Source organism: Myotis myotis, unplaced genomic scaffold (assembly GCF_014108235.1).
Source record: "Myotis myotis isolate mMyoMyo1 unplaced genomic scaffold, mMyoMyo1.p scaffold_m19_p_15, whole genome shotgun sequence".
NCBI lineage: Eukaryota > Metazoa > Chordata > Mammalia > Chiroptera > Vespertilionidae > Myotis > Myotis myotis.
This window is the reverse complement of record NW_023416319.1, coordinates 20239920-20257801: the sequence shown is the minus strand read 5'-3', so window position 1 is coordinate 20257801 and position 17882 is coordinate 20239920. Positions and strand designations below refer to the sequence as shown.

The window sequence follows — 17882 nt, the reverse complement described above, 5'->3', positions numbered from 1 at the left end:
TGTCTGGTTTTATTTTATACTTTCTGTCGGCAGGAAAGATGCACAGAACACATTTCTCTGTTCTTCATAAACATGAAAACACTTGAAATCTTTGTCAGCCTCGTTTGCGGATGGTAATTAGAGTGCCTTTGTGCTGGAACAGCTCACTCGTTAGACAGGGTCTGCACGCCTGGGTGTGTATTGGTGCTGGCACGAAATTAAATGAAAGTGAGGTCAGGTTTGGACCAAGCCCTTTCACCAAAACCCTAGAGCCTTTGGATTACTAACCCGCGATGGAGATGTTTTATGAAGCTGCTTCTGACTGTTTTAGCAAAGATCAGTCACTGCAGGTGGGGAGGCTTATCACTTTTTTTTTCTTTCTACTGGGGCCATTCATTACGCGGACTTGTTCCGGGAAGTTTGAGCAGCTCTTGGACAGGGGTTGCTCAGGGGGCAAGCCTGTGGTGGGAAAGCTGGCTGAGAGTGGATTCAAGTATTGCTCTCTCTGCGCTGAGCGTGTTTGCCGCCCTTCTCTCCCCAAGAAGTGACATAATAGCCCACCTCTGTCCCTCCAGTCTTGAGTTACCTAAGTCTGTTTCCTAAAGGAAGGTTCAAGTTCCCTTATTCCGTGGGGACCTTGGACAAGTTGCTCAACTGTGGGCTTCCATTTCCTCACCTGTGCAACAGATGAGAAGTGAGCTGAGGAAAAGGGTTCATGGTGACTGGCACATACTGGAGATAAACAGTCGTTAGTCCCTACCCTTTTTTCCCAGGACACTCCCTAAGTGGCTAAGGGATCCTCTGTTTCTCATGAAACAAGGTCATGCCATGATCCCAAAAGTTCTTTCTGGATCCATTAGAATCCTTCCTAACTTGTTTTGCACTCAGTGCCTGTTGTCTATACTTTCCCATTCTCTCAAATACACAGACCCTGAGGGTCTCTGAGAAGTGCCTCCAGAACACACCAAGCCAGCCATTTCCCACGACTTGCCCAGAAAGAGCTGTAGGGGGCTCAGTCCAGTGCTGTCCAGCAAGGGAAGGGTGATTCTGTGGCTCTAACAAACTGAGGAAGAGGGCTTCCCACAGTGCGTTGGTCTATCACCTCTGGGCACTGAGCAGCAGGGGCAAGTGGTCAGGTGCTGGCATGCCCTGGCGTTGGAGTAGCCCTGAGGTCCTTGGCCTGCTTCTTAGCTGGGGTGGGATTTCCCAGAGGCCAATGGGTTAGGAGCAATCCAGAGCCAAACTGGCCATGATTTGATGCCTCTCTGAAGTCATTCAGAGTCTGGAACCCCAAGCCTCTTTCCAATAGCCTGATATCATCATACATAGTTCAATGTCGTTCGCTGCACTACTCCACACATACACTACAATGTGAATGACACCCCTGCAGTTGTCCAACATGGTGGCCCTGCCATTAGAACCATGGAGCCGAAACCGGTTTGGCTCAGTGGATAGAGCGTCGGCCTGCGGACTGAAAGGTCCCAGGTTCGATTCCGGTCAAGGGCATGTACCTGGGTTGCGGGCATATCCCCAGTGGGAGATGTGCGGGAGGCAGCTGATTGATGTTTCTCTCTCATCGATGTTTCTAACTCTCTATCTCTCTCCCTTCCTCTCTGTAAAAAATCAATAAAATATAATTAAAAAAAAAAAAAAAGAAAGAAAAGAACCATGGAAAACCATGCCCCAGACCAGTGGTCGGCAAACCGCGGCTCGCGAGCCACATGCGACTCTTTGGCCCCTTGAGTGTGGCTCTTCCACATAATACCAACTTTTGCGCCTGGGCCATGAAGTTTCAGTCGCACTGTATGTGCACGCCCGCACGTGGTATTTTGTGGAAGAGCCACACTGAAGGGGCCAAAGAGCTGCATGTGGCTTGCAAGCTGCGGTTTGCCAACCACGGCCCCAGACCCATAGGCTGAGCTAGGAAAGCTGTAACCATTTTCTTTCAACATGTTCAGCATCCTATGAAGACAGTTGGCCACAGAAAATGGCTGGGTGAGATAAAAGGCCAAAGATATAAACTCCATGAAAAGCATACAAAATAAACAAACAAACTAGCAAATAACAAGGGATTTGGAGAAAAGAATGCCACACTTCACAGAGAACTCCAGAGCCTGCTACCCCAGGATTTCACTCTAAATTAGGCGTAAATGCTACAATATTTGGATTCAGTTTTTACCCTTTTTTGCTCTCTCCTTTTCCAGCTCAGAAGCAGAAACATGGAGTGACGATCAGACGCCACTTTCCTATGCAGCAAATTCTGTATTGAACCCTGTGATCCCTTCCTTCCAATCAGGAAAGAGTTACCCTGGCAACCAAATTACTAACTCACTCAATTAGCTCCCCCCTCTTCCACCAATGCTCAGTAATCACAGAATATCAGCCCTGGGAGAGTGCAGCCTTCAGTGGTCTAGTGCTACCGCCTCATTTAGAGATGGAAGCCCAGAGGTAGATGTTTCCACACTGAGGTGCACTCCATTTGAACGCCGTGAAGGCTGGGGCAGGCAAAGGGGCAAAAACTCTCCCATGCGGCACTTCCTCCTGGTTTTCCATCCATAACTAAAGGGAGAACAGGTGACCTGCCCATAACAGTGTTTCCCAGGAGGCATAATAGATGGGTGTAGACGCTGCAGGCAGCCCTCCATTGCTAGCCCAGTGATTTAGCACAGGGTCCTTCACCTCAGTAATCCCAATGAACTCATCTGCAATATGGGGAATAAAAATAAAGCCTACCGCCCTGACCAGGTAGCTCAGTTGGTTAGAACATCGTCAAGATTGAGGGTTCAATCCTGGTCAAGGCACATGCAAGAAGTAACTACCCGGCCGGTGTGGCTCAGGGGTTGAGCATCATCTCAGGCATCCAGAGGCTGCCAGTTCTATTCCCTGTCAGGGCACATGCCCAGGTTGTGGACTCTATCCTCGGTGGGGGGTGTACAAGGGACAGCGATTGATGATTCTCTCTCATCATTGATGTTTCTCTCTCTCCCTCTCACTTCCACTTTGAAATCAATAAAAATATATGTGTGTGTATATATATAATTTTCTAAGAAAAAAAATAATACAGCCTACCTTGAAGAATTGGGTGAAGATTAAATTAGATAATGTCAAATTAGATAATGTATGGGAAACAAATAGCAAACAAACATTCAAATAATAAAACATCATTCCTGGAAGCTATTATACTTTAAGTCCTGCCTGTTAATGAATTCTTCAATCTGTTTCCTCTGAAGATCAGACCAGTTTCTTGAGAAAAGAAACTGGTGCTTACCTGTTGTATAGGTAAGCACTCAGGAGAGTGCATAGGAAGGGAATAGTCAGTCAGTTTAGAAAAGGTTTAATCACAAAAGGATGGCGGTCCCCTTCAAGCCAAACCTTGAAAGCAGCTCAGGACTGGGACTGGTAGAGGAGAGGCAGCAGGGATGTTACAAAGGGGAGGGTGTGTGGGGAGGATAGCCTGGAGCCACAGCTCTTAGCTCCTCTCTTTCCCCTCCGAAAACCCATCCCCTTCTAATTCAAATTCAGTGCTCACCTGAAGTTCTGCATGCCTGCCCTGGCCACTCCCATCTATAATTTGTACTGTGAAAGTCATGCAATGTCTTCGCAGGAAGGGATCTTCAAATTCATTTTGTTCTCACTCTTCATTTTATTTACAGTCTTTATAGGTTTATCTCAGGAGCTCATATGTGAGTGTCTCCTTTTCCCAAAGAGATTACATATTCTTTGATGGCAGAGGAGTGACAAAATGAAAAGGATGTTTTAGGCAGATTATCAGGGGACACAGCATGGGGGAGGGACAAAGGTTAAGGATAAACCTTTATGGTCAGCTAGATCAGGTGGATGGCTTTTAAAACATCCAGGCACCAGGTGATAAGGGCCTGGGGGTGGGCAGGCGGGGAGAAAGAGGAAAATTTAAGATACACATTCTGAAAAGAAAACTGTAGGCCTCAGTATAGTTCAAAATGCTCTGGAGCCAGACTGCCCCAGTCACAATCCTGGCTCTTTCCGTTAAAGCTCTTTCCTATGACGCTGGGCAGGTCACTTCATCTGTCTAACCTCGAGTTCCTCATCCATGAAGTTTGATAATAAAGTCCCTGTCTCATAGGGTTGTGAAGATTCATTGAGCTAATTCTAGTAAAAATGCTTAGGTCACTGCCTGAAAGGTAGCTGCATTTAGTAACAACGCTGGGTATTGGTATCTAATAAATATTTGCAGAGCAAACAAATTGGGCAATTTCAACAGAGTTGTGGAAGCTAAGGGTGTGTGTGTGGTGCTTGGGGCAGAGATGATGAGTTGTGGTGCCTAGAAGTTCAAAGACGATGGAAAAGGAGGGACGGCAGGTAAAAAGGGAAAGTAGGGCCAATGGCAGAATTTATTCTTGTCTGACTGTGGATGAGAAACGGAAGGGAAGATGCTAAAGGACAAGGCTCCTGGAGGCAGGAAGGGATGGGGTTCCCTGGGCAGGACAGGTTTGAAAGGCAGGGTTCAGAGGGATCGTAGGGTTTGATGTCTATATTATGTCACAAACTGTCATACCAAGGCAAGGCCTGGGACCTGAGGATTGGCTATTGAAACAACCTTGCATAACCCTTCTTGCCTAGGATAGCTATGTTTCGTTGTTATTGTGCAAATGAATCCTTCTCTGTACCTTATGCTACAATAGGATAAAAACTAAATATGATACCAAGGAACTTTTTAACTGCTTCCCCTTATCAATTAACTGACTCATAGGAGATAAAACTCACAACCCCCAACTGATAAGCTATTCAGGCAGTTTGTTTGACTTATTGATTTGGGTGGGTTAAAAAAAAGTCACAAGCTGATTATCTCATCATGTTACCTTTGCCCTGCCTTTTGCCCGTTTCTTTTTTAGTCTGAATCAGATTCCATAGCGTAATATGGGTGAAAAATGGTTTCTTAGGTTTTCCTGAACATCTTCTCCAGACATAGGAGTAAAAATCACCTTTCTTCAGATGCACCCTAAATTGTACTTTTCTTCAGGTGTATTAAGGAGGGGAGAACTCAAGAGTGCAGATGTTCAAAACACACCATTTAATGGTGCCAGTAAAGGGAAGTTGAATAACTTCAGGGTTCAAAAAAGACAATGGATCCCTGGCCAGTGTGGCTCAGTTAGTTAGAGCATCATCCACCAAAAGGTTGCCAGTTCAATTCCCAGTCAGGGAACATGCCCAGGTTGGGGGCTTGATCACCAGCAGGGGCGTGCAGGAGGCAGCCCATATAAATGTTTCTCTATCTCTCTGTCCCTCTTCCTTCCTCTCTCTAAAAAAACAACAAAAAAAGTCCATAAAAACTTATCTTTTTAAAAAAGAACGATGAAAGACTGAGCAAGATCTGATTTTAAATACCCTGGACCTCGCCACAGAGGACACATGAAGAGATAATACAGATGGATATAGCTCTATGTTTGTGCCCGTGTGTGTGGAGATACACTCACATACCCACCATCCCGTTTACCTTCTAGCCTCCCTTGGTTTCTCTGCTCTCACTTTCTTTCTAATCCTTTTGTTTACTCTTCTTCCTCCCACATAGGTTTGATGAGCTGGTATTTGTAAGGTACTTAGAACAGATCCTGGCACAAGGTATGCACTCTGCACATTAGCTAGTGTTATTTCTTCCCAACTGATAGCATCTCCCAGGCTCAACCCACCCCTCTTAGCTCTAAATGCCAAATCTTTCATCTCCAACCCTGATCTCTCTCCAATTTATAGGCATTTATGAAGCACCAGGCTGCTGTCCCTATCACTTACCACGTGAAACTCCTAATCAACCCCCACCACCCCTCTGCCGCATACACACAATCAGCCTCTCCTTACCACTTCCCTATTGTTCTGGTCCTTCTGGACTCAAGACTTGCAGAATGTTACCAGGGAAACCAGGCCTCAGCCCCTTCAGAAGATGGAGTTGACTCAGCTCTGCCTATGCCCATGCCCCTAGTTCTGAGCCTATCCATTCCACGGGGTTAAAGATCCGAGCCATAATCATTCCTGGGCCAAGTGTTATTAGGAATATGCTATCCCAAACTTCAACACCTTGGGAAGGACCATTGCCTCCTTGGTACAGAGACACTTTCTCAAGCCCAGGCCCAGGACTAGGCTCTCTACAGCCTCTGTAAGTGGCTGATCAGTAGCATGGGCTGGGGTAAAGGAAGAAAGGTGTACATAGGCTCAGCCAGGTGGCAAGAGGGTCACCCTAAGAGCCATGAGTTCAGATCCTGCTCTAGCACCAATAATTCCTACCTTTCCCCTTTGAAAGGCAACAAATTGCCCAGCTGGCATGGCTCAGTGGTTGTTGACCTATGAACCAGGAGGTCATGGCTTGATTCCTGGTCAGGCACATGCCTGGGTTGCGGGCTCAATCCCCAGTGTGGGGTGTGCAGGAGGCAGCCGATTAATGACTCTCTCTCACCATTGATGTTTCTCTCTCTCTCTCCCTCCCTCTCCGAAATCAAATATATTTTTTTAAAAGCAACATCTTGTGAAATGTGCCTGCAGAGCGCTTGCCTAGAACAGGGCTCTCCGTTCCCTTTCCCTTGCTTCTCAGGTCCAGATCTTCCCTCCTTGTCACCATGCTAGCGTCACCCCTGAATGCTGTGCTGGCCATCCTGCAGACTCACAGGACATCTGCACTGGGTGAGACCTTACCATCTTGGCCCTATGTCCACATCTTACAGAGGAGTTGAGGGTCTAAAAGCAGCAGCCATATACCATTGATTATCTGTGCTTCTCTTATGCAATTCCTATTACCTTATGTGAAGGTCTTGGCCCAAAACCTGCTTGTGGGTTCTTCCAGGATGTCTGAAACCCTGCCTGATCCCAGGTCCCCGGCACCTCCCACTAGGAGGCTGGTATACAAGAAGAGTTTGAGAATAATGATGCTATTGTGTTGAGGTATTTAGTGGGTCAAGTTTGTAGGATACTCTTGAGAACTTTAATAAAGCCAACATGAGAGAATATGGTGTCAAGAAAGTCTCATGTGGGTGGTACAGGATGATTCAAAGATGTGGTTGAGGGAAGGAGATCCTACAGCCAGACTGCCTGGGATAAAATCCCAGCTTCACCACTTAAAAGGTGGTAACTCTGGTTTGGCTCAGTGGATAGAGCATCTGCTTGCAGACTGAAGGGTCCCAGGTTCAATTCTGGTCAAGGGCACATGCCTGGGTTGCAGGCTTGATCCCCAGTGGGGGTGTGCAGGGGGAAGCCGATCAATAATTCTCTCATCATTGATGTTTCTCTCTCTCTCTCTCCCTTTCCTTCCTCTCTGAAATCAGTAAAAATATATATTTTTTTAAAAAGGTGGTAACTTCAGACAAATCACTTAATCTCCTGGGCCTGTGTCCTAATCTATAAAATAATTATGGCAAATAAAGCCATGACATAATATAATCTCTAATTATTTAAAGCACCCAGAACAGTAAGTGGCACAGCAAACACTACCACCCCCCACCCCCAGCCCCAATGATGAAAGCAGAGACAGGCTGTTTGGAAGGTGTGTGGAGATGGCCCGCTGGAAGGAGTTCAGGAAAAGGAACTTACGAAGCAAAAGAGGAAGAAACCTGCTTGTGCTCACGGTGGAAGAGAAGGGGTGGCTGAAGTGTTAGTGGGGCACATTGCGTAGACAGATATGGGCTGCCTGAACGAGGAAGGCCCAATGGTGATGTCAAGAATTAGCACTCAAATATCCCAGACACCTCAAATCCTCACATGACCCTCCAACTACCTTAAGTATTATTGCTTTATTTTTTTTCCTAAAAAATATTGCTTTATAGATGTTACTATTCAATTTGTCCCAACAAATCTGCACAGCAAGTATTATTGTTTGATAAATGAGAAAAGGGAAAAAAAGCACAGAACAGTGACTTGCCCCATATGACATAGCTGGTGAGCAGCAGGCTGACTCAAACTGAGTCACTTCCCCTGAAGCTCCAGCTCAGGGCTTTGCCAAGAAAGGCTTTCTTAAAAAGGGCAAGGGAGCCAGTAGGAAGGGACTCCACAAAATTTTAATGGCCTGGCTGGTGTCACTCAGTGGTTAGCGTGTCGGCCTGAGCACTGAAGGGTCTCAGGTTCCATTCCCCGTCCAGAGCATGTATCTGGGTTGCAGGTTTGATCCCTGCCTGTCGGCTGTCCCTGTCGGGTGGAGTACCAGAGGCAACCAATCGATGTTTCTCTGACTCCCCCTCCTTCCCTTCCCTCCACTCTCTCTAAAAACCAGAGGAAAAAAATATCCTCGGGTCAGGATTAACAACAAAAGCTCAGTTTAATTTTCTGATCTTGTGGACCATCAACCAGAAGAGAAGCACACAAGTCCTGCAGGGCTACCAGCATTCTGTGCTGGGCCTGGGTCTCCCCAAGTGCATTCTTCATTATTAAATGTATCCCCAAGTTCTCTTCTTTCCTCCACCTCCCACCAAAAAGCCAAACCACGCTCCAAAACAAAAAAACAAATTTATTCAGCAGACATTTTAATTAAGAAATCCTATAAATCAGGACCACCACAATTTCAGACACTCCGGTGCGAAGTGTACCTCAATAGCTACATCTGAAGGATGAAAAAGCCATTGAATCTTTTTTTTAAAAATGGGTTTAGCTACCTTAAAGTCGGGTGGGGGGAGGGTGGCACCTTGCTTAAAGCGCCATCAAGTTTCACAAAGATAAAGCCCGCGGTTTCTCCTTTCAGAGAATCACATTTTAAAAATGGTTTCAGTCACTCACAAAGAAGGGCTGGTGGCAGGAGGAAACTGTGAGGGGTGAGGACCCACGGATCCACAGAGAGGCCAGAACAGAGCAGAAAAAGAGCCGGGGTCTCATCTACCAGTGCAGACACCGGAACAGGTGGATTGACAAAAGCAGAATGGGAGGACTGGAGATCCAAGAGATTGTTTATGACCGTTTCTGAGAAAGCGCAGGGCATGGCCAAGAGTGGCCTCATGGGAGGAGGAGGAGGCGTTCTGGAAAGGAAAGCACAGAAAAAAAAACAAGCAACTCTCCCCACATGTCCCTCTCCACCTATGTCTTTTCTGGGGACTCCCAAAAGGTAGGAGAGCACAGACAGGGCTCTTCTTGGAGGAAGAGAAAGGACGGGGGGGTGAGTTCGCTCTCCCAGGAACCCCACAGCCTCCCACAGACAGCAAACCGTGACCTTGGACTACAGGTGGCAAGGTCAATTCCTTTAAAAATCCAAATTCAACTTTACCCACCTTCAAAATTCTCCACCTCCCTCCCACCCTCTCACTGACGTTCACATCTCCCACCTCGGGGAGCTGCCGATTCGGTGGGAGAAGGGGGGGTCATACACCCCTCCACCCCCCACCAAGCTTCTGCACTTCTTCTTCCCCCCGGAATTTCTTTGCACAATTGTAGCACCATTTTCACTAAGCTCCTCCACCGGAAAATAAAGAAAATGTATTCCTGTCATTCAGTTTTTCAAGTATTGTTATAAAGCCCTCACGATTCCCGCCCCTTGGGGCCCTATCTTTAAACAATCCAAGCACACGACGCCCCCAAGGGTTCGGTCAGGTACTAGTCAGTAAAAGTAGCTGCCATAGTTCTCCCAGTTTATCCCAGCTCCTTGGCACCAAGGTGGCCGGAGGAATTCTCACGCGGCACGGACTTGTCCTGGCCCGTGCATTTCTCCACGTTCAAGTTTTCTCCCACCCTCGCCGGGGCGGTAACTTCACGGCCCGAGGTTTCCCCCACACGCCTCCCTGCTGCCGAGGCGGCTTCAGCTCAGGGCTGGTGAGGGCAGGACGCTGATGGGTCTGCGCAGCGGCCTCCTCTTCCTCCTCCTGGGGCCCCGGGTCAGTGCCAGGCGCCCGAGGGCTGCCGGGCGACGTGGTCCGGTCCCACCGGGCCTGTGGCTGCAACCGCGGCGACAGCTCGCTGGAGCCTCCGCACGGCCTCCTTGATGAGGTTCCCCGAGAGCACGAGCTGCTGCAGGAGCCGGTGCGGGTCGTCGTCGCGGGCGCGCGCCCCGGGCGGGGGCCATCGTCGCTGCTGCAGGCGACGGGAGGCGACGGCGCTCCGCAACCATCCCCGCCGGCACGGTCCGGGCAGCGCGCTGGGGCCTGCGGCGAGCTCGGCCACAAAGTAGGGCGCAGCCCGGCCTCGCACGCGGCCGCGGTCCCCGAGGGCGCAGCGAAGGGCCCCCGGCGGCGCCGGGTTCACCGCCGCGGCCGGCGCGGGCGGCAGCAGCAGCGGCCGGTCGGGGGGCCGGGCCTTGTCCGCCAGCACCGCCGCCGGGGGCCGCGGGGGCTGCAGCGGCGGCCCGGGGGGCGCGCACGGGGAAGCCGGGCTGTCCTGCCCCGCGTCCAGCTGCAGCGTCTCGCCGATCTGGGCCACCAGGCGGTCCACCTCGCCCGAGCCGCCCAGCGTCACCGACTGCTCCAGCAGGAGGAAGCTGCCCTGCTCCTCCTCTTCCTCCTCCTCCGCTTCCTCGCCGGCTTCCTCTTCCTCTTCCCTCCGGCACGGCATGGCCCCCCGCCCCGGAACCGGGAGCTCTGCGGGCGTCGCTGGCGGCTCGGTGGGCCGCGGCGGAGCCGGGTGCGGTGCTGGGGCCGAAGCCGGGGCCGGGGCCGAGGCCGGGGCGGACGCGAAGCGGGAGAGCGGCAGGCACCCGAGCCGCGCGCAGCAGCCGCGGCAGCAGGAATCCTACCGGCTCTGGTTGATTTGTAAACAATGGGTGACGTCGCCGCGGGGCCCTACCAATGCCCGGGGCGGGGGGAGACGTGCGAGGAGGCTTCGCGTCGCGGGGCGTCGGGGACCGCGCAGGGCAGGGGCAGGCGTCTTCTCCCATCTGCGCTCGGTGTCCACCTTGAACGGGATCCTGGACGTGGGGAGACCTTAGTAGGTCTCCGGGCGGATGAGCGGCCTAAGACAAGGGAGCCTCTGAGCGACCTGGGTTGGTTTCTCCCACTCGCAGACACACCCACCCACACGCCTAACCCTCCTCCTCAGACGCTGGCTCCCTCCCCACGTGTCTTCAACGCTTGGGACCGCCCCGCTCCTCCCCCGCGCACCCGCCATCCCCACCCCCCGCAGACTGGGGAGGGGTGGGGGAGGGGTGGGCTCAGGTCCGGCTTCTGAAAGGTGGGGGCGGGGAAAGGGAGAGAGAATTGGGGGTGCTGAGGGGCCCTCAGCAAGGGGGCCTGAATCGACGCGAGGGAGCATTTCTGAGCTTCCCCCCTACTCCCAGTCCTCTAGCACAGGGCGAGGAGGACGCGCCACCGCATGGCTAACCAAGAGTTGACTTTGTTCATTAAAAAATAAACGATTCAGCCCTAGCAGGTCTGGCTCGGTGCATAGAGCGTGGGCCTGCGGATTGAAGGGTCCTGGTTCGATTAAGGTCAAGGGCATGTACCTTGTTGCAGGCTCCTCCCCGCCCGGCCCTGGTCAGGGCGCGTGCAGGAGGCAACCTATTGATGTGTCTCTCCGTCTTTTCCTCTCTTACACTTTCTAAAAAAAAAAAAAAAAAAAAAATCAATGGAAAAATATCTTCAGGTGAGGGTTAAACATAAATAAATAAATACATACATAAATAACATAAAAGATTCCAATAGAATATAGGACGATGAAAAATCCTCTAATAATCATAGGACTCAAACATGGTTCACATTAAGACATTTCCTCCCCCGCCCCCTTTCTGGCCTTTTCTATTAAAGTGTTATACAAACAGCCACATATACAATGTTGTACACTTTTCACTTGGTATTACACCATAAACGGTTAGTGTTATTGCGTGTACTTTGAGAACATACAATGATTATGTAAGTTCCCATCAAGTGGCTGTTCCATAAATTATTAAACAATTCCTTTCATGTTTACTGTCTGCCTAATTCCACCGTTGTAAATAAGCTTGTGACTGACATTTTTGTGCATAGCACTTTCCATGTTGATGAGTCTTTCCTAAGAATGTATTTCCAGGGATGGAATTTTAGGTCAAAGGATATGGATATTTTAAGGTTTCTGATAAATGTGCCAAATTGCTTTCCAGGTGGGTGAATTTCCTCTCCCATCATTGGGTGAGCATACATTACTCATTGCACCTTCACTAGTATCTGAGTATTTTAGTTAAATTTTTGTGGATTTCACAGGTGAAATTGATAACTCCTTGCAGTTTTCATTTCTTTGATTTTACTCAGGTACACTAGTTTTCTAAATGTTAACCAACTGACGGGCTGGCGTGGCTCAGTGATTGAGCATAGACCTCTGAACCAGGAGGTCATGGCTGGATTCCCTGTCAGAGACCATGCCTGGGTTGTGGGCCCTGGGATATCCCCAGTGTGGGGTGTGCAGGAGGCAACCAATCATGAGTGATTCTCTCTCATCATTGATAATTCTCTCTCTCCCCCCCTCTCCCTTCCTCTCTGAAATCAATAAAAAAAGATACATATTTTTAAATAAATAAATGTTAACCAACTGTACTTCCCTTTTTTGTGACTTGTTCCCTAATAAGTTTTTCCTATTGAATTTTTCTTAATTTGCATGACTCCTACATCCCAGAAGTTAACTCTTTCATTTTTTTAAAAAAATATATATTTTATTGATTTTTTACAGAGAGGAAGGGAGAGGGATAGAGAGTTAGAAACATCGATGAGAGAGAAACATCGATCAGCTGCCTCCTGCACACTCCCCACTGGAGATGTGTCCGCAACCAAGGTACATGCCCTTGACCGGAATTGAACCTGGGACCCTTGAGTCCGCAGGCCGATGCTCTATCCACTGAGCCAAACTGGTTAGGGCTCTTTCATTTTTTTAAAAGTATATTTTTATTGATTTCAGAGAAGAAGAGAGAGGGAGAAAGAGACAGAAACATCAATGATGAGAATCATTGATTGGCTGCCTCCTGCATGCCCCCAACTAGGGATTGAGCCTGCAACCCTGGGCATGTGCCCTTGACTGGAATCAAACCTGGGACCCTTCAGTCCGCAGGCCTACACTCTATCCACTGAGCCAAACAAGGTAGGGCATTTTCTTTCATTTTTTGGTACGAATATATCTTCAGTTTTTTTGTTGGCCCTATACAGTCTTTTTCTCCCCTACTAAATGTAACAAATGTAGTCAAATCTAAAATATCCCTTTCTTTGAGACTTCTAACATAGTGCTAAATTTAAAGTCTTATTGCCTCCAGAAAAATTATTACTCAGTTAAAATTTCCCTAGATTTTCCTAATGCCTTCATTTTTTTCAAAGCCATCTGGATTAATTTTGCTTTGGTGCAGGGAGATGGTATGAACTAATGTTTTTCTTTTTCTTTTTTTCCCCTCAGATAGCTTGCCAATCAGGGCAGTATTTTTTCTTTAGGACAGAGGTGTGTGAGCAGTATAAACACAGCCTCTGTGGTGGTGAGCTCCCAGTTGCTGTTAAGCTGATGAATGTGAGGACTGGGTGGGGCTGGAAATATTTTGATCAGTCTGCGGTGTGCAGTCAAAAGAACCCTGAACAGGTTGTACAAAGACCTAGATTCAAGTCTCATTCCTGCCATGTCTGGGGTGTTGTGGCTCCTGGCAAATCAGTTTACAAGTGTTTTCAGTTGTAAAATGGAAAAAATAATCCCTGCCCTGCCTCCCTCTGAGGATTGTTTTCAGGATCAAATGAGATAAAGGGGAACAGGCTTTGTCAGGCATTACACAAATGTAATGTGGGATCAGGTCCAATGGTTTACTAACAGAGGCCTGGCTCCATTCCAGCGATCCCCCCAGGGAAACAGCTAATATAGTAATGATGTTCCCCCTTGCAGCCCACTAAGTAAAACACACCCCACAGGCATGACTGCCTTGAACTTGCCCAGTCCTTGTATTCTGTCTCCCTCACATCTACCCAGACCTGGGATTGTTTAAAGCCCTCGTGAAGTCAGCCCAGAGGCTCCCAAATCCCAGAGTGTCACCACACTAGTTCTGCAGGTTTTGGTGACTGACAGGCAGCCTTCCTCCTTCATCTCCGTGGAGGGCTCTTCACACCTTTACTGAGGAGGATTGGAAGCCATTTCCCCCAGAGTGATTCTCATTTTCATTCTGATGGTTTTAACTGGAGAATTTCAAGGGGAATGAAAATTAGGGGAGAGCTTATGGATTTCAGCAGAGTTAAATGGTAATTTTTTTCCCTCCTCGCTATAAGATGATGCCTGCCTGTAAGTAGAGAAAAGCAGTTTTATGCTCCATTGGCTTTAAACATTAATAGGGCTGGTGTTATTGTCTCTATCCAGCATCCCTGGAAGTCACTTTTGTCTTCTTGTCATGGTAATTCCCATAGTGTTCTTAGTACTATAGGAAATGGAGCTTTGAGATGGCATTCTTTTAAAAAACATTCCCTTTGTAATGTTGCTTGTGTATGGAGATTGCTATGTAAATATGCTCGGAACTTGGATGTTATACTATTCATTATAGAGATGAATTCATTACAGAAGACCAATTCCATTTTCGGGGGCACTCCTCTAGAGAGCTACGAGAGAGAATGCCGTGTTGGACCAGTGGGAGGCAGAGAAATGCCCTGGATTAGGAATCAAAATACAAGATGCTACAGAGGCTCAGATGCAATTAAAAGTAATGAGGGAGTATCAAAAAGGGAAGCGATGAGAGCTGTGTGCCTGGCAGGCTGGCTGCCTGCCTGGAAAGAGACACAGAGGGTGTTCAGAAGGACACAGAACTCATGGATTTTCTGCATTCGTTTACACTGCGTTGAAATCCTTCCCAAGGAGTTTGCTTTCCACATGGACTTTGTTTTCAATTACCCACAATCAGAGACACCAGTGGGGGTGGGGAGGGGTGGACACGAGGCTTGGAATCCCACCTGGATCCAGTCACTTCATCGTTTTGTGCCTCAGATTCCGAATCTGTGAAAAGATGGGGTGTGTGTGTGTGTGTGTGTGTGTGTGTGTGTGTGTGTGTGTGATAATCACTTCTTTGCAAAATTGTGATATTACCTGAGAACTTGTATGGGAAGGCTTATCACATGACCCGTGGGGGAGTGATATTAGAGTTAGGTTTTAGGGAGTAGAAATAGTCTTAGTGATGATGTTCAAGTCCAAAAATATGCAAATTCTATGTTGTGGTCCATTGGTGGATGAGTGTATAAATAAACTGTGGTATACCCATCCACAGGAATATTAGTCATAAAAAAGGGATGAGCCCTGGTCGGTTTGGCTCAGTGGATAGAGCATCGGCCTATGGACTCAAGGGTCCCGGGTTCGATTGTGGTCAAGGGCATATGCCCAGGTTGCAGGCTCCATCTCCAGTAAGGGGCGTGCAGGAGGCAGCGGATCAATGATTCTCTCTCACCATTGATGTTTCTCTCTCATCACTGATGTTTCTCTCTCTCTCTCCCTCTTCCTTCCTCTGTGAAATCAATGAAAATATTTTTTTTTTAAAAAAGGGATGAAGCCCTGACTGGTTTGGCTCAGTGGATAGAGCATCGGCCTATGGACTCAAGGGTCCCAGGTTCGATTCTGGTCAGGGGCATGTACCTTGGTTGCAGGCACATACCCAATGGGGAGTGTGCAGGAGGCAGCTGGTCGATGTTTCTCTCTCATCTATGTTTCTGACTCTATCCCTCTCCCTTCCTCTCTGTAAAAAATCAATAAAATATAATTAAAAAATAAAAAAGGGATGAAGTGTTGGTGCACTACATCATGCTCAGAAACATTATGCTTATTGAAAGAAGCCAGACACAAAAGGCCATGTATTCCATTCATATGAACGATCCAGAATAGGTACATCCAAAGAGACAGAAAGCAGATCAGTATTTGCTTAGGTCTGGGGGCCTGGACAGGGGAAGTAACTGCTAATGGGAATGAGGTATTTTTGGGGGAGTGTTGAAATGTTTGGAACTTCTTAGAGGTGGGTGTACTAAATGCCACTGAATTGTACATTTTAAAATGGCTAGTTTGTGTTATGTGAATTTCACCTCAATAAGAAGTACTATGTTATGTCTGGTATTTGATCTATTTCTTTCTTTTTTGCTTTCTTGTTGATTTTTTGTTTTGTTTTTTCTTTTTGTAAATCCTCACCCGAGAATATTTTTCCATTGATTTTTAGAGAGAGTGGAAGGGAGGGCGAGAGACACAGAGCGAGAAACATCGATGGAAGAGAGATACATCAATTGGTTGCTTCCCACACACACTCCAACCAGGTCCCGGGATCGAACCTGCAGCTGAGGTATGTGCCTTTGACCGGAATCAAACCAGGGCCCCTTCATTCTGCAGTCCAAGTCTCTATCCACTGAGCCAAACTGGCTAGGGCTAGTTCTTTCTTTCTTTGTAATTGCGACCATCATCTATTTGCTGATGTGAAGTAATTATGTCTTCACCATGCTTCCAATGCAGGTCATTGATGCTGGGACCTGCGGTCCCCGTTCTGGGCCTCAGTATTCCCATTTGCAAAGCTGCCCTGAAGGTTGCCCTGGCTCTAAGATGCTGGGTGAACAGCTTGACTGTTACATCCAGGCCTGTCATTTCTAGCCCTTCCTAACATTCCTCTCACACAATTAGGATGACCAGACCCAAAATAGCCGACAAGAGGACAGGGAGACTTACTCTCAGCAGGGCCCTGCCCCAAGTGCACCATGCTCCGCCTCTTACTCCAGCCCCCCCCCCCCCCCCCAAAGCCCACTTCTAGAATCTTCTGAGTCTTGGTTTGGGGGCTCACTCTTCTCTCTTCTACTATGTGGGTATAATATTTTCTCTTCCAGCAGTTTTGCTGTATATTTGGCTTTTATTATATAAATTTGTGAATGTAGATGGACTATGCATTTATTTTTATTTTTTTAAAATATATTTTTATTGACCTCAGAGAGGAAGGGAGAGGGAGAGAGAGATAGAAACATCAATGATGAGAGAGAATTACTGATCGGCTGCCTCCTGCACGCCCCCCACTGGGGACTGAGCCCGCAACCCAGGCATGTACCCCCAACCAGAATCGAACCTGAGACCCCTCAGGCCGCAGGCCGATGCTTTATCCACTGAGCCAAACCAGCCAGGGCTGGACTATGCATTTAAATAAATAAAAACTCCTGACTCCTCCAAAGAACAAATACACCCTGTGATATTCAATTAGATAAGAATTTAGGTAATTATACCTAACTTTTAAAAATATATGTTTTTATTGATTTCAGGGAGGAAGGGAAGGGAGAGAGATAAACATCAATGATGAGAATCATTGACTGGCTGCCACCTGCAGGCCCACTACTGGGGATCAAGTCTGAAACCCGGGCAATGTGCCCTTGATCGGAATCAAACCTGGGACCCCTCAGTCCACAGGCCGATGCTCTATCCACTGAGCCAAATCAGTTAGGGCCACCTAACATTTATTTGTAGTTATTACATGCATGTACTGAGCCTTCCAACAGTTCTTTGGAAAGGCTAAACTCTTTGGGCTCCAAGGCACCTACACATGCTACTCCTTACTCCGGAACATGGCCCAAAAGTGGGTGAGAGGAGCTTTAACAGTGCCACCCCCACCATTCCTGACACCCACCTTCCCACCGAGACACACACACACACAATCTAAGTAAAAACAGGGAGGAGCTTGGTATGCAACAGGGCCTCAAGACAGGTCCCTAATGGAACCCACTTTCCAACCAGATCATTGCCCTTAGGCCCTTAGGGATTGGGTAATTTTGGAGTCTTGGTTGTTTAGGCGAACAACCTAACCTAAAGCCTGCTCACCCTTCTAGTGGTAGACAAACATCAGTCACTCCTAGAGGCCCTCCCACCATGGCCCCTCATCTAAGTCAGGTTCCTGCATGGCATCTGCACTTAGACACCAAGCACTTTTCCAATCATGTGTTTTATCTGTCCCCTCCTCGTAACCTTTGTGAAGGCAAAGATCCTGTCGGATTTGCTTACTACTGTATGTCCCATGCCTCACAAAATGTTTGTTGTTGTTTTTTTTTGGAAGG

General features: G+C 48.0%; 1 protein-coding gene across 1 annotated transcript; it reads right to left on the bottom strand.

The window, feature by feature from the left end:
- Positions 1–8420: 8420 nt before the first annotated feature.
- FRAT2 (FRAT regulator of WNT signaling pathway 2) lies at positions 8421–11382 on the bottom strand. The gene is made up of 2 exons (XM_036336457.1): positions 11351–11382; positions 8421–10861 (listed from the first exon to the last, which is right to left on the bottom strand). Exon 2 carries the CDS (start codon positions 10462–10464, stop codon positions 9793–9795), a length of 672 nt encoding a protein of 223 aa, XP_036192350.1. The 5' UTR covers positions 10465–10861; positions 11351–11382; the 3' UTR covers positions 8421–9792.
- Between the last annotated feature and the right edge of the window lie 6500 nt (positions 11383–17882).